General features: G+C 35.7%; 1 protein-coding gene across 1 annotated transcript; it reads left to right on the top strand.

The window, feature by feature from the left end:
- Nucleotides 1-239: 239 nt before the first annotated feature.
- Nucleotides 240-16,581, top strand: LOC121734158 (putative proline-rich receptor-like protein kinase PERK6). The gene is made up of 2 exons (XM_042124595.1): nt 240-245; nt 15,785-16,581. Exon 2 carries the CDS (start codon nt 15,804-15,806, stop codon nt 16,344-16,346), a length of 543 nt encoding a protein of 180 aa, XP_041980529.1. The 5' UTR covers nt 240-245; nt 15,785-15,803; the 3' UTR covers nt 16,347-16,581.
- Nucleotides 16,582-18,058: the final 1,477 nt, after the last annotated feature.

Raw genomic sequence — 18,058 nt, forward strand, 5'->3', positions numbered from 1 at the left:
TGGAGTAAAACAGTATAGCGTAGCAATCGCACTTTTTCCCGTGTGTATAATTATGATTATCCAGTATCCTATACTCTTCTAAAAAGTAGACCTCGGGATATTACTCTATGCGACTACGCCAAATTTCATAGAAATCGGGCCATTTATTTCGAATTCTAATCGATTGAAACCAAAAAGGTAACACAGTTTTCTCTCTATAGCTTTCATAATGGGCTTTGAGCGCGGCGATCGAATCAAGAAATCCCGTAACAAAAAAAAACCAGTCGGGATGAGTTAGGTTTCTTTTATACTCTGACCCACACAGCGCACACAAACACCGAGCAAGTCGCACGCGCGGTGTTTGTGTGCGTGCGACTAGACGTATGCGAAATATAATTTCATAACTTGATAAAACATGCTATGCATGCTATACCGCGACAGTGTCACATGTATTTTTTTCTTGAAAGATTTGCTCCAAGTCTATCCTCAATTTAGAAAATTCTAGAACCTAACAACGCGTTTGAATGTGTGAGTGTCCAATTAGGTAACCGGAGACGTAATTGGTGCGATTGCCTCGTCTGTTATCAGTCGCCTTTGTCTTGTCTTACGTTATTGATTGTTGCTGTTACTACCGGGTGCTTAGTGCTTACTTTTTAGGGTTCCGTACCCAAAGGGTAAAAACCGGACCCTATTACTGAGACTTCGATGTCTGTCTGTCTGTCTCCAGGCTGTATCTCAATAACCGCTATAGTTAGACTTATGAAACTTTCACATAATGTGTATTTATGTTGCCGCTATAACAAGTACCTACTAAACATAAAATAAAACAAATGGGGCTCCAATACAACAAACGAGATTTTTTTTGGCCTTTTTTGCTCGATATCAATAATGGCAACATAATAGGCACTTGAAATTTTCACAAAATCTTCAATTAAGTATATTATGTGTACTTTAATAATTAGTAATGAATTAAAAATAAAATAAATATTTTAGGGGGCTCCCATACAAAAAACACAATTTTTGGCCTACTTTTGATCTATAACGGTACGGAACCCTTCGTGTGCGCACTTGGCCGATTTTATTTTGAGTATGGACAACTGACAACTGGTGACTTAAACATTCTGTCACGGCCACCTTATCCTTGTTATGAAATCGCTTTCGCCGTTTATTTTATTTCTTTCTAGTTGTTTTATGTAATTTCTTGCCGCATCCAAATTTAGCGTGTTCCAGTAAGTAGACTGTTGTGAATTCATTACAGTTTATTACTGGGTGCGATTCTGTAGCTAAATATGGAAGCTATTTGGCATCGATTGCGACTCCAGGCTTCGATTTCAAGGTGAATATTTAGTGAAATAGCGAGCAATCGATGTGACATTTGAAGCATTAGAATGGTGAACCTGGATAATCATCATGGTCAATAACTTGGGCCATATTTCGTATGGAAGTGTATTTTTTGTCAAAATCACAAACTCTTATAGATAAATGTATTTTAAAAAGATAAAACCGACTTCAAAATCGCACGTAATTGAGAATTAAAACTCCCTATCTCCAAAATTACTGAACCGATTTTGATGAAACTTGCATTATTCCCTAAGTTGAACAATACCTAGTACAACAAAAATAGAATTACTGAAATCAAAATGGTAGTTCCAGAGAGATGCGAACTCAAACATAAAAACATACATACACATACATACACTTTTGAAATTTGGCACACTTAAGAGGAGTCCACACCGCCCTTTTTTCCATACAAACGTTGTCCCCTGTTTCCTCCCTGGATAATGCTAGTAGAGTTATAATTTTTTTTCTGAATATCTACGGCCACTAATACGATGTTCCTATGTTTTCTTTTTTTCATAATTTAATTATTAAATAAGATATAAACGTTCTAAAACCCAAAAAAATGGCCAGATTTTCCGCTGTGTTCAAACGTCTAGAAAACAGATTTGGCTAGATTATACAAAAAAAGCAAAACATAGGAACACAGCTCAAGCCTTTTTTTAATCTTTAATGAAAAAAGTACTTAAATCGGTTAAGTTATGGAGAAGGAATAAGGGGACAACGAATCGTTGATTTTCTGGATTTTCTGCAGTTGTCTCTATCGCGTTCTGCGGTATAGGCTTGAGGTAAGGGAGACAGCTATAGATATTACACGTGCTTTTTTTTTTCATTTCTCTTACCCCTGGTGTATCCTCTTAAGTTCAGACGCTGATATTGACTAACATATACGAACATTTGGCAGTTCTGGAAATATTACATAAATACGCGTCGAATTTATAGCCTCCTTTTTTTTGAAGTCGGTTAAAAAAACATAACACAAAAGCCAATTTTCGTTTTCTACAGGGCAAGCTCCGCTACGAAGGTAGGTAGTAGTGATATTGTTTATACGACACTTAAAATATAATTTGAATTTACTAAGCAACTAGTTCCTGCACGGTAGCCCTAGTCCTAGCCTAGCCCTAGTAGGTAGTCCCTATTACTAGCACGTACTATATAAAATATGAAAGTCATACGTCGTAGCTTATTTTCTCCGTCACACCTGCGTGAAATTAATGTTTCTTATTTTATTTTGTATTCTGTCATCTTAATATCAAATTATTTTGTATTTCCTCTCTATCCTACAGTATTTTGAATCGCAGAATTTCCTCATTTTCCTCGATATCGACTTGTAATATTCTAAACTAGGTTCCACTTGAAATGCACAAAATTTAACCCGGAATTTATTTATTATGTCGTCTTGGATCGCTTCGAATATTTAGTTCGATTCGGGTTACATTCCAATAAATTCATTTGGTTATGTAGTTGGTACCAATTTTATTAAATATTATTTTAGAGGTGTATTATCTTATAGTATCTTATTAGTTATTACCTTCAAAATAATGTCTTTCAGGTCAATGTGTAAAATGAATCGTTTAATATTTCAAAAACAATTTCGCAATACTCAAATATTTCAACACAGTAAAATATATTTGAATACAAATTCAGTATATGCGTACAAAATAATAATATTAATATGAGGCTGACAATATCGGAATATGATTGAAAAACGATCAAAATCTGTCGAACACATGTAACACCTGACTGTAATGAGGCTGTTCACACTGTGATTAATGAACGTAATAACCCCGTAGTCCTTTATTCTGGTCATCTAAACGTAACAATCGATACAACAGGGCCCGATTCTAGTGATTCGAATGTTGTTTCGAGTGTGAGTTCGTAGTACTTGTTACCGAGAGGCGAGATCTAATGATAATTTGAATGACGAATAAGTTTACGATTGTTGCCAATAGAGGCGCTGTTATAATACCTTAAAAATTACAGTGTACACATTCATTGAATAAGCGAAAAAAACATAACTTACACTCAGCCCTCCGAATCCGTGGTCCCAGGGAGGGATGGTCATGATCATGATTCAGTCATCTGTGAAGATGACTGAAAAAACTCCAAAAATCAAGAAATTTTGACTATGTCATTTTTTTTCGACATAGGTATTGTGCCTCAATAAGCTATCCATGTCTGTAAATAATATTCTATGTGACACATTCTAATTAGGTCATACACGCGAGTGAGACAGGATAATAATAATAATTGAAGCGACTTGCGAGGTATGAGAATAGTGTTCCTGGTTCAGTTTTTCGAATGTAATTACACGTTTGACAATTTCGAACGGACGCCGTTCACTGAGTTAATTATGACTGCTAACGGTAATATTTTAAAAAAGGATGTAAATCAATACAGACTTATTTTTTTTATCTATTCTGCTTTTTGAGGTTTGAAAACTTTATTGCTCCATGTTTGTAAAGATCTTGATAGTATTATTATAATACTTAGGTAAGAAAGGGAACTTAGATCGCTAATTAGCTATGTCCATACTATGCAATTTCATCTTCAATTTTCGTCATCATCTTTTTATTCAACTTTCGTTTGGCCTATTCAATAATTGAATGCGTCAAAATCCACCCGCGTTGGAAAGAAAAGTGTCATAGCGTCGCGGGCATGCCTCACGTGCGATGTTGACTGCGCTATAACGCATGCCCTTGATGAACAAAAAAAGGCACAGTGTGGACAAAACTATTGTAATTCATGGCACTTTTTTTTTTATGAAATAAGGGGACAAACGAGCAAACGGGTCACCTGATGGAAAGCAACTTCCGTCGCCCATGGACACTCGCAACATCAGAAGAGCTGCAAGTGCGTTGCCGGCCTTTTACAAGGGAATAGGGGAGGGTAGGGAAGGAAATAGGGGAGGGTAAGGAAGGAAATAGGGGTGGGTAGGGAAGGGAAAAGGGTAGGGTAGGGGATTGGGCCTCCGGTAAACTCACTCAGTCGGCGAAACACAGCGCAAGCGATGTTTCACGCCGGTTTTCTGTGAGAACGTGGTATTTCTCCGGTCGAGCCGGCCCATTCGTGCCGAAGCATGGCTCTCCCACGTATAAATACGACACTTCCGATACCTTATGTAATAATGGATTTTAAAAAGCAGATGTTTGGTAATTGGCATATTGACTCAGTCCACTATAGTTTTAGTAAACAATGTATACAATAGAACAGTATAAAAAAAAGGTTAATGAGCGTATCTCGCCGTTAAACTTTGGTTTGGCGAGGTTTAAAATGTATTAGTATTTAAGTTTTTGGAATGAATAAAAAAAAAATATATATATATATATATATATATATATATATATATATATATATATATATATATATATATATATATATCCCATATGGTTCAGTGTTCACTGAATTATTATAAACTATGTAGATACAGTCCGCAACTAGTTTATAATAATTCAGTGAACACTGAACCATATGGGATATATATATATATATCCCATATGGTTCAGTGTTCACTGAATTATTATAAACTATGTAGATACAGTCCGCAACTCCGTTACGCGAAATTACGTTTATTGCGCGAGAGCAGTATATTTTTCCAGGATAAAAAGTAAGAAGAGAGCGTATTCCCTCTTAAGGCCGGCAGCGTACCTGCAGATCTTCTGATGTTGCGAGTGTCCATGGGCGACGGAAGTTGCTTTCCATCGGGTGATCCGTTTGCTCGTTTGTCCCCTTATTTCATTAAAAAAATCCTATGTCCTTTCCCAGGACTCAAAGTATCTCCATACCAAGTTACAGCAAAATCGTAAAAGTGTACAGGTGACAGACTGACACCTCCTATTTTTGAATTGATTATTATTATTTACTTGACATGTGCTGCCTACAATAATTACGGCACGATCCCTATAGAAAAAGATGAAGATTAATTCTCGAAAGTGGAATTAAATTAATATCCCGATTAGAGATGTAATGCGACGTAATTTCGTATTTAATAATTCTCGATCTCACGACACGAGTATTTTTATGATTATCATGGTGATTTCTGAAAATGTATCTTTCTGCCATTCCAGGAAATGTATGAACGTTTTTTTTGTAAGTCTTTTAAAACGGTAAATCGAATTAAAAAATAGAACTCAAAAAACTTTCTTTTTTTCCTCAGATTTATTTGTCCATTATGAAATTAATTAACAAGCATCAATGCTTGAACAGATATTAACTATTAGAGTAAGTAAGAAAGGTGTGTTGTTAAAAATAAAGGTACGCACCTACTCATTAATATATTATATTATTATACAGCTGCTCAATACTGTATACATTTAAGCGACAATAACTATAACGGCTTCATCTGTTCCACTTATTGAACTCCAGCCATTCACTTGTCGGGTTAAGCCATACGATGGTGATGTGCGTATCTGAAAATATCGTCATCGACCGCATAACACCACATATTTCGACCGAATAACAATGTTATATTTTAGTTAATATTGGTAGTTATTGTAAGTTAAAAATTTTAGCTAATGTTATGATTTAATTTATAACATTATAAAAAAAAAATAAGTGATTGATACAAAAAAATCCACTTCTTTGTAATTGGAAGCCTATTTGGCTTCATCTTTTGGTTGTAATCAATAAAAGTTGTGAGTTTAAATTCACATTACAACGATGAAATAGCACGTTATCGTAGTTTTGCCTAATCGATTCGGATATGTAACAATATTTTTCGCTATCTTGGATACTACTTTGGGGAGATCGCAGACGGCACACTTTTTGTGTGATCGAGCCTGCGGCGCACATACAGTCGGCATGGCGCGCTCGATCACACAAAAAGTGTGCCGTCTGCGATCTCCCTTAGGCTGGTTTTAGTATCACGCGGACCGTCGTAATGCGATAAATCCGTACGGACCTGTCCGCAGTACTCCTTAAGGGAGCGACTAAGGAAAGTGTCGATTTTATAATTCATTTTTATACTTGAGAATAAGCCCCGAATTGTTTCATTTTCTGAAATTAGATACTACATTATATTTCTGAGAATTCGATCTGAGCAAAACACGATATCTTAAAATTTTCTCGATAGAGAAAAATCACAAAGATGCAGCTAATTTTCACGAATTTTTCATTTATTGCCATAACCGTGCATTGAACTAAGTTAATATTTTAACACATTGTATAAAATTCTGTCATTGAGAGATCGACCTAGCGGATTTTTAAAATGTTGTATATTTATCGAGTTATTGAGAAAAAACTAATTTGGCGATGAATCCGCGTCGTTCTTTTTCACCTGGCGTATGAAAGACAGGCGTGAGTGTGAAGAGAGAAGGACGATGTTTGATTTTTGGGGTTAGTTCCGTACCGGTGAGATAGCAATACATTTTCAAATACCTATTTTCAATTCCTCTCGCCGCTGGTGTATCCTCCTAAGGAGAGTTTTAAAGTAATGCGGATGAATCCGTACGGACCTGTCTGCATTACTCCTTAAAGCTTCATACAGATCGGTCTAAGCGGAGCGATCCGTACAAACGTTCTGCGTGACACTATAACCAGTCCTTAGATGTAAAGTTTTAGTAGGAAATATAATTACTAACTTTATCTACGTTAGGTTTGCTTAGTCTAAAACACAATTTTATTTTGATTTTACACAACACATCTACCGCATAATTCGATATTCGGTACTATTTCGTTAACCGCATATTCGGTACACTTTACCATCTCTTGTTGTTGACACAAACGCTTAATTAGGTGTATGATAAGCGATTCCATTCAGCGTCGCCAGTGAAAACGTGTGGAATTCATTTTGTACAGCTCGCACTTTTATTGTCTCATGTAGGTCAATATAATATGATATGGGGTGTGCTGAATAAACGAAAATGCTTATTAAGATGCTCCCTCACCTGGAGCATTCGCGGGTAACGTTACATTATAGATTCGACTTTGAGCATTACATTACAATACTACCTGCCTGACTAACGAGCATCCGCGTGTAATGTAACCTTATATATTTTTTTTTATGAAATAAGGGGGCAAACGAGCAAACGGATCACCTGTTGGAAAGCAACTTCCGTTGCCCATGGACACTCACAGCATCAGAAGAGCTGCAGGTGCATTGCCGGCCTTTTAAGAGGGAATAGGGTAATAGGGGAGGATAGGGAAGGGAACAGGGGAGGGTAGGGATGGAAATAGGAGAGGGTAGGGAAGGGCAAAGGATAGGGGATTGGGCCTTTGGTAAACTCACTCACTCGGCGAAACACAGCGCAAGCGCTGTTTTACGCCGGTATTCTGTGAGCCCGTGGTATTTCTGCGGTCGAACCGGCCCGTTCGTGCCGAAGCATGGCTCTCGTACGTCAACACGATATAGATTCTACTATGAGCATGACTCACCAATTTGACTTCACTGTCACGTAGCATTGATGTTACAAGTTGTATCAAGATAATATTACACATTGTATCATTACAAGGTGCGCATTGTAATGCTCGGTTCTCCTCCCTCACTGATGTATATTGCTCGACTCTGTAACGTTACATTTTACACTACAATTAGAGTGCCATGGCATATAACATCTACCGACCTTCGAGAAGGAGGAGTTCTGGCCGATTGGAGTCGTCTACAGGAGGTTCCGAGGACGACTTCCGAACACGTCGCGCCCCACGTCGCAGACAATACGTGTTTAGTGTTAGTGTTAGTTTTTAGTATAATTGTATGTATGTTAGTCTATAAGGTATTTATAATATGGGCCAAGATGCCTGAATTAAATAAATAAATAAAATAAATAAATATTACTCCGCTGCACCGAAGCAGCACTTAGAAGTAGTACAGTCTCGCTTATCTTCTAAGAAAATAATATAATATATATGCCAAAATTTATCAGAATAGATCCACGGTGGGTACGTAACGCGGCTTAATATTATTTTATATTTATTTTTATACTGGAAATAGTTCTTGCCTACGTCTCCGCCCACGTAAATACAGTGACCCCAGAAAATAGAGTACTATTTTGGGATTGGGAAAACTAATCTGTATTTCAGGCTAGAAATATGAAATAAATTTTTCATCATAATATTATGTACATTAACTAGTTGCACCCCAGGTTATTACCCGTGATTCACAAAGGTGCTACCTCACCGGGAGCATTCGTTTGTAATGTAACGTTACAGAGTCGAGCATTACAATGCGCACCTTGTAATGATACAAAATCGAGCATGTGTAATATCTTGATACAACTTGTATTAACTAGCTATGGAATACTCAAAGTCGAATGTTACATTACACGCGAATGCTCGTCAGTCAGTGAGATAATATTGTAATGTAATGATCAAAGTCGAATCTTTAATGTTACATTACACGTGTAATATAATGCTCAAAAACGAATCTATAATATTTCATTACAAGTGAATGTTCGCGGTGAGGTAGAACCTTTAGGAAAGAAATTGTGTTATTTTAAAAGACGTAGCTGCACCACTGTCTCTGTTAATTAATGGTATTAGCTATGTTTATATAAAGGTATTAAAATCACTCAAGTCGCTTAAACGTGAAAAAGTAACAAACATGTAACACACTCACAAATCGCTTTTATAATATTTTTTTTTTATGAAATAAGGGGGCAAACGAGCAAACGGGTCACCTGATGGAAAGCAACTTCCATCGCCCATGGACACTCGCAGCATCAGAAGAGCAGCAGGTGCGTTGCCGGCCTTTTAAGAGGGAATAGGGTAATAGGGGAGGGTAGGGAAGGGAATAGGGTAGGGGATTGGGCCTCCGGTAAACTCACTCATTCGGCGAAACACAGCGTAAGCGCTGTTTCACGCCGGTTTTCTGTGAGAACGTGGTATTTCTCCGGTCGAGCCGGCCCATTCGTGCCGAAGCATGGCTCTCCCACGTTTATTAGGGTAATAGATAAAGCGTCAAAAACTACCTCGTAGGCATCATTACGATCTTCGCGGCATGCGATCGCGACCGAAAAAAAACAGAAAATAAACTACCACTTTCCGATTTTGTCACAAGTGATGAAGTGACCGACAGAAATTGGAATAAAACTCCACCTTATGGCATTGGTTTCATAAAAAGTCACCTTTAAATATAACTAGATGACGCCCGCAACTCCGTTGCGCCAAGTATCGTTTATCGCACGGGAACGGTACATTTTTCCAGGACAAAAAGTAGCCTTTCCCGGGACTCAGTATGCCAAAATATGGTATGGATATATTTTAGACTATGTCTTATTAGTTACAACTTACACCGCAGACCAAGCGCAGTTCACAAATCGAGTTACAAAGGTATTTCAGTTGTTTCAGACTGTATTTCGACAAAGTCAGGTATCTGTTGATTCAGTGACGAGTAAGCCGGCTTTTAGATCAACTCGCTATCTTAATTTCTCAGGCAGAGTTAGAATTAGTAAGCTTTTCATCTAATTTATTGTTATTATCTCCGTGATTCACAAAAGCAATTAATTTCGGTAAAGGATTTACCCGTAATCATCTTTTACATCATCAGCACCTTCGTCTATTTCATGAGAGGATTATTTTAATAAATATGACTACTAATAAATATCATTCTTTGTGCTTAAGTTTTTTTAAAGCTGATTTAAGAAATGACAGAATTTATGTTTAATCTCGAGTAAGGATGGAAATTAAAGGGTTTGAAAAGGGGATCAGAGATCTATACTAATCTTGCTAATAATATATATTATGCGAAAGTACATATCTGACTGTCTATTACCTCTTCACGCCCAAACAACTGTACAAATTTTGCTGGGTATGGAGATGCTTTGAGTCCCGAGAAAGGACATAGGATACTTTTTATCCCGAAAATGTGTGGTTCTCACGCGATAAACAAATTTTGGTGCAACGAGGTGCGGTAGTCATCTAGTTTTATAAACGAGAGATCGCCAAATGGTCGAAATTCGACCTCAAATAAAAAATTAAATTATAAGTTTCAAATTTCAACGATTTTCTAGTGATATTCTATTATCAAAATATTGACTTTATTATTTTTAGACATAATTCCTGCGACAGACTCAGATTATTATATTCAAATGATGACCGACTGGCCGTGTAATTATAACTGGCTAATGCATAATGCAGTATTTAAGATTGAATAAAAAAATCAGATCAAAGACAGGCACACCATAAATAAAAGAGTACAATTCGTGTGTATAGGCTTGTTAATCAAAATCTCCTAGTGTGTGTGTTGACTACAACACACACTAGTTTGTAATGTTTTATTTGTTAAAAAAAATGTATGATCAAAACATAATTTCAAAATGATATTAGATCCACTCCATTTAATACTCCTTCACCATATAAACTATAACTGTGCAAAATTTCATTCAACCTATTTCATTCACCTATTTTTCGTCAAAAGGGATCTAAAGTTTTTCGCTCGCGTATTAACATATTACTAGCTGTTTGACTGAGCTTTGCTCGGTATCCGATGAAAATGACATTTTCTAGAAATGATTCCTAGCTAGATCGATTTATCGCCCCCGAAACCCCCTATGTACTAAATTTCATGAAAATCGTTGGAGCCGATTCCGAGATTCCAATTTTATATATATATATATACAAGAATTGCTCGTTTAAAGATATAAGATAATATAGATATGTTGGTCAAATTGACGGTAAAAATATAAAACGAATTCAGTAATTCTTTCAATGAATTGATAGTAGATACTAGATAATAATGTTGATGGCTAGAAATGCCAATGATAAATAAAGTGTAAAACACACAGAAATAACAATGGCGAAAGACAATACAATCAATATGAAAACAACTTTATCAGCAGATAACAACGGTATCGATTTCGATTATTGGCATTTGGCACAGTCTGGAATAAATATAGATTCAATGCTTGTACGCGATTCCGCGTTTTAGAATAACCATACACGGTTATTACTTTTTTAATGGGCAAAATGCAACGTATCAAGACGTCTTCCGGTCGCATCATCTGGCAGCACAGGACTGCTAGCAACACCGGACCGGAAGTTCCTTTCACCTTCACTTTACATCCGACCCCGATGCTACGTGCTGACCAGGAGAGATGTGCTCTGCTTGCTGACCGGTCGGTGTAGTGAGAAAGCCCGATGATACCGATGCGGAGTCGCCCAGGCCGCGGTACATTGCGGCTAGTGGACGATGTACCCGATGAGGCGATGCTGGCTGGCGCGGTGCGGAGGGGCGGGGAGTGATGATGATGAAGGCAGCGTGTTCTGTCGAGCGTCACCAATGTGGAATATGTGTGGTAGCCACAGAGAAAGATCTTCCGACCGAGCGAGGTGTTATAATCGGTCAGGCCGAAGACCACGTGATACATCTTAGCTGTCGTATATATACCGACGCGCTCAGAAAACTTCGATAGCGCGATGCAGGAATGTTAGGCGAATTGTGGGTACCGCCACAAACGTAATCTATACTAATATTATAAAGAGGTAAACTTTGTTTGTTTGTTTGTTTGTTTAATTGTAATGAATTGGCTCAAAAACTACTGGACCGATTTTAAAAAATTTTTCACAATTCAAAAGCTGCATTATTTACGAGTAACATAGGCTACTTTTTATTTTGGAGAATATAGGGTTCCGTAAGATATTTAAGTCTTTCGGAAAGAACTAGAAAATTTACTTATTTTGCGTAAGCTGCCTAAACTATAAAATATAGAACTATACAATGTTCTAAGTAAATGTAGTTCTTATAAATATCTACAAAAATGTCCGCAACACACTATACCTATCTATGTCAAGTGAGGCACAACAACCATTTTTTTATTTAAAAATCTTGATTTTTTTTGGACTACATTTAAACGCATTTATTTTACTTATGCTAATAATATTTATCAAATATATATAAATAACTCCATCACTAAGTACAGTTTATGTAGATTATATTTGCTCTTTGAATGATTAAAATTGGACGTTTGGTTTAGAAGTTATGGTGAAATTAAAATATTGCGATTTACGCCCGTTTCGAAGTGGGCGCTACAAATGCCACAATGAATAGATAATAATAGTACAAGTACCAATGCAGGGGTGCGCATTGAACATGTCGTAGGATGATTTGATAAATAGAATTTTCGCGAAAATTCTAAGGTTTTCGCGAAAACACGGATAATTAGATAATGTTGATTACATTTTTCAATCTTACTGACAAAAGGTAGTGTTTTCGCGAAAATGCGAGTCGCCTTAGTACGATTGCGAAACGAATCGTTAGTTATTATCGAAAAAAATCACTAAATGGTCGGTTTAAGCGCCTCACAACAACATCTTCTCTGATTGGTTGAAGACTTGTTTTAAATGTCAATTCATTGTCACGCGTTGTTTTGTTTGTGGTTGTTTTTGTAAGCGAGCTTTTGATATTTATAAACCAGAAACTAATTCTAAGGTTATGTCCTTTATAATTCTATGGTGTATTACCTCAAAGATACATAGGAAAATATAGTAACCAATCAGAATAAGAGTTGGCCAGTAAGCAAAAATCAAGCCAATCAGCGTTAAGAATGTGCAATGTTACTAAGGCAACTCGCGTTTTCCCAAAAAACCTAATTTTTTTAGGATAATTGAAAAATGTTATCACCATTATCTAATTATCAGTGTTTTCGAAAAATCCCTAAAATTTTCGCGAAAATTCGATTTATCCAATCATCCTACGACATACACATTGAAAAGGTCTACAGAAAACTCCGCGATGGTATATATTTTTTTTTTTTATGAAATAAGGAGGCAAACGAGCAAACGGGTCACCTGATGGAAAGCAACTTCCATCGCCCATGGACACTCGCAGCATCAGAAGAGCTGCAGGTGCGTTACTGGCCTTTTAAGAGTTTTAGATTACGATTTTAATTTCAAATGAATATTTTCGAAGATATTAAGTACATATTTAAAAATTGCGGGACGTAAGTAGCTTTTGCGGCAGTACCGACCAATGCGGGCCACGGGTAGTAATGAATATAAATTATTTAAAAAAAACTACTGAATCGATTTTAATAATTTTTTTCAGTGACTTAGGCCATCATTTATTTTATACCCGTGCGAAGCCGGGGCGGGTCGCTAGTAATTTTATATTTTACTTTCCTCTAATTACAGTCCACAAAGTTAAGTGATAAGCTTGAGTGATTAACACAAACAATGCTTGTGTAGTTAAGTAAACCAGAAATTCCGGATTACTTTTGCTGAAATAACACACAAGATAGATATTAATGTTAATTATAACCAAAAAGAAAAGCTATTGGGCGATCTATTGGGCGGCTAAGATCAAATATCGGCGTCATATCTGTGAGGCTTTGATTGTATAAAGTTTGAGGTTTCATATTTTAAATTATTCATAAATTTTACAATTTTTTACATTTGTCTTCCCGTAAAAAACCATCCTCGTACCATTATACAGAATATTCTAAAAAAAGGATTAGCGAAATCGGTTCAGCTATTCTCGAAATAAATTATTTAAATTGGCTGGTACCGACTTCAAAGTCCGAACTTCGAAGTAGGTAATGAATAGTTGAGATTTAGACGAATTCTGAAAAAGGCACTTTAAAGGTACAAGTGGGAAGCCGGCTACATGAAGCGGCAGCAGACGACGTGTCGTCGCGACACTACTGGTTTCTATGATAAGTGTCGCTAGCTTCGTGTCGCTAGCTACAAACCAGTAGTGACGCTGCTACACGTCGTCTGCGGTTGCTTCATGTCGCCCACTACCAACCGGCACTTTTAAAGAGTAAGAATTATTTAATACTTTTTAGTTCATATTATTATTGTTATGACCTTGGAAGTCGGTTTCATTTTATTGTTAATTTTATTCTACATTATACCATAGATATTGAATGGACACAACTTACAATATTCGCTATTTTGCATATCATTGAAACAGTCAAGCTCTAAAACAAATTAACAGTACTTATCTCAATCAACAAACTCCCAATCGGAATATCACGTGAGCCCAATTTGTATTGATCAGAAAATATGGAGGCGAAATTAATTTGGGCGTAAGTAATAGGGCCGGAATAATCCGCTCGGAGGGTCTCGGCTCGATCGTCAATAAAATATATTTGCGAGTGACACGTCAAGTCAGGTGTGACAAGCTCAAGTGTTGATTTCCCCGGGGCCGCAGGTTCGAATTCCATTTTTACCGGAGCTCTAATCGTTTTAAGGTTTTATGTTCATTGTTTTGTTTGTGACAAACTCGCGATTGTTTTTGAAACAATGTTGGAATACGCGAGAACATTAATTGTTCACTGTTAAGCATTAATGTCCTAACCCACCATTTTTTTGTTGTTAAATTTTTAATGCAGTCTTGTCCTAAATCACCTAAAGAACATAACTGCATTTATAACTCAATACGTCATTTTTTTGTGGGTTAGTACACGAATGCTTAACAGCGTCCATTTATTCTCGTAGCTTGAAAAAAATTTTACATAATATCACTGTATATTATTAGTATCGAAAAAGTTTTAAATAGTTTGCAGAAGATTATTTTGTTCATATTTTATCATCCATTCATCCCATATCATTAAAATATATTATGTACTAAGCAGGCCCCTAGACGATCAATAATTGTATTGTGCAATATCACGCTTAAATTTTATTGAACAGTTTATTTGACGATTAGATTGAAGGCGCGCGATGTTCAGTATCCACCCTAGACGGTCAATAATATTACGTAATACGTTCTATTGCGCAATAAATTGCTCGTCTAGGGGCCCGCTTAGTACTACGTAAGTACTATACATAATTACGTTATTTTCTCTCTCAGTCTGTAGCCCTAGCATGGCCACCAGTAGAAATGGGAAAGTATAGACAAACTGTGGAAATAAACTTAAGGTGCCGTTCCGATCTTTTTTCGTTCCGTAAAATTCAATTAAAATGCCACTTTATCACAGACTATGGTCCTAAAATTCATATAGTAAAAGCCTTAATAATATGTGTATTTTAATAATTATTAATAATATTCAAATAAAATTAAATTTTAAGGGGGCTCCCATACAAAAAACACAATTTTTGGCCTATTTTTGCTCTTTTTTTATGACATAGGCTATAGTCTGTCATAAAGTAGCATTTTAATTGAATTTTTGTCGGTCGCGATTAGTCGCGGTTAAGATCGGAGTGGCACCTTAAGTTTATATCCACAGTTTGTCTATACTTTCGCATTTCTACCGGTGGCCATGCTAGGACTGCAGCTGGTCTCGCCACCTTTCTCACATTTTGGTATTATTTGTAGCGTCCATGATTTTCATAATATTAAACAATATCCGATAGATTTTATTAGAACCACAAAGTATGAGTAGATCGATAAAAATATTAACTACGATTATGCTGCTAATATGATAATAACGTTTGTGCATCTACAAATAAAACACAAATTCGTTTACCCGATTCTCATTATCAATGTCGATATCGACAGATAATAATTGATAAACGTTCGAACTCGATAAAAAATATGAGTCGCATTTATAAAACATTTTCGTTGGAGAGTAGTGGTGTTTTTCGTTAGAAGCAAACTTGAAAAATCCAAGATGAATTGTAAATATTACTGTGACAGATTTTTGGGCTGGGTGTTCAATAACAAAATCATAGTGTTCCTCAGTTTACTATGTTTCTGCTTGTTTGTGTCGACACTGGCTATGGCTGGACAGAGAAACAGGCTTAGTAATGAATTGAGTGATTTGACTAGTACTACTACAACTACAACTACGCCGCAACCAGAAACTGGAGATAATAATACCGTTACAGATGGAGGAACAGAGGACAATAATACAGGAAATAATAATACAGATACAGATAACATTATTACAGGAGAGAATAATGCAGGTGGAAATAATAATACCGATACAGATGACAGCAGTAATGGACATTCTGAGATAGATGAAGGAAATACTGACACAGAAGATGACGAAAGTAGCGCAGGTAGTGCCCCCTCTAATCCCAATTCTCCAGAAGCAGAACCAAACGCTAGAAATGTAGAAGAGAGTAAACCAGAAGAACATGCTTTACTTGAGCCTAGTAGAAATATTGGGTTGGACAGTAATCTTCTTCAGATTCTGGCCGGTGGTGCATAAAAAATAAATATAGTACGTGTAAAACAAGCTTTACTTGACCCTAGTACAAATATTGGGTTGGACAGTAAACTTCTACTTCATAAAATAAATATAGTGCGTGTAAATAATGTGTACATACATTTAAGTGGTAGAGGTTGTAAGTTATTTGTATTAACTGAAAAAATATTGTAAGCCTCATCGATCTAAACTGTCGCTGACGTTTTTATGATGATTATTTTAGATACATAATATTTAATTATAGTTTTTTTATTTAGCTATCCTGCAACATTATTATTCATTTTATGGGTTTATTTCCATCCTAAACCAAATAAACTATATTTTAATCGTGAAATTCACACTTGTTGATTTGTTGATTGTTTTGTATCATCATTACGTATTAAATACCACCATTATATTTTTAGGTAATTATAATTTATATTGTGAGTTTCTATTATTTCATGTTTTATTTAAATATTGCGTAATTTTAATAAACATTTAGTATTAAAATTAGTTTTAGTGATTACAGCATGTGTCTATCTTATCTGGTCTAATTGACAAGCTAAGTGTGTAGTCGTTTGATAATAAATAATAATTGTTTCGTTGTTATCTATTGGATTTTAAAATTAATGTTTATTGCGGTTATCTATTACAATTTTAACGCTACTTTTAGAATTATTTGTTGAACTGTTTTTTCACCTGTGCATCTTGCTATATATTATTTGCTGCATATATATATATATATATATATATATATATATATATATATATATATATATATATATCCTCCTAGGTAGACTATCGTAACATCAAAGGAGGAGCGCTTGAAGTTGCAAATTTAAACCACGACTTCATTTTTCAACCGATTGTTATGAAATTTGGCAGGAGCAACAACAATAGTGTTAGATATTAAGTTATGCATTAAAATACTATATTATATGTTTGGTTTTGCTAAAATTGTTGTTGTGATATTATTCTTTGGAAAATCTACAACGAAAATTATAGCAACTAACACTAACCACAGTTTACGTTGAAATTTTTCCTTGGTAAAATATAGTAACGTTTACAGGGGACTTCTTTAACATTTTTGTACGGTATATAAGACATATCTTCATTTACAGCGGAATAACCAAATTCGAATTTATAGTTTGTTTGAGAAAATGAATTATTATAATTTATTGTTTGAAAAAAATATGTGCTTACCTTTAAAAGTGTGTTTTAAATAGGTCGTTGACACGATTTATACTAATGATGTGCAAAAAAGTGCGAAAATATGGTATGTAATCAGCTAAGTTGGCTTGCAAAGCATCAATAATAAAAAAGGTCTGCTCTATGAAATAATGGAATTTTCTAACATTCATAAAAATCTATATGATATGCTGTATAACTTAAAGTATTCATCACAACCATACTTCAATACTAATATTATAATAAATGCGAAAATGTGTCTCTGTCGTTACTTCGTCAGACTCAAACGAGGAAAATCGATTGATTTTCCTGAAATTTGGTATAAAGATACTTGGAAGTCCTGGAAAAGGACATAGGATACTTTCTATACCAGTAAAATATACGGTATTCGCAAAACAAACTTTTGGCGTTAGGAGTTGCGGGCATCATCTAGAAAACCATAAACCATTGCTAGGTAACAGGTATATTATTTCATGTTGCGGATTGTCCTGAAGGCCTGTTGAGTCCACTATTACGAAAAATGGCTCCCGTGAACAAGATATCCGTAG

This window comes from Aricia agestis, chromosome 15, assembly GCF_905147365.1.
Source record: "Aricia agestis chromosome 15, ilAriAges1.1, whole genome shotgun sequence".
Taxonomy (NCBI): domain Eukaryota; kingdom Metazoa; phylum Arthropoda; class Insecta; order Lepidoptera; family Lycaenidae; genus Aricia; species Aricia agestis.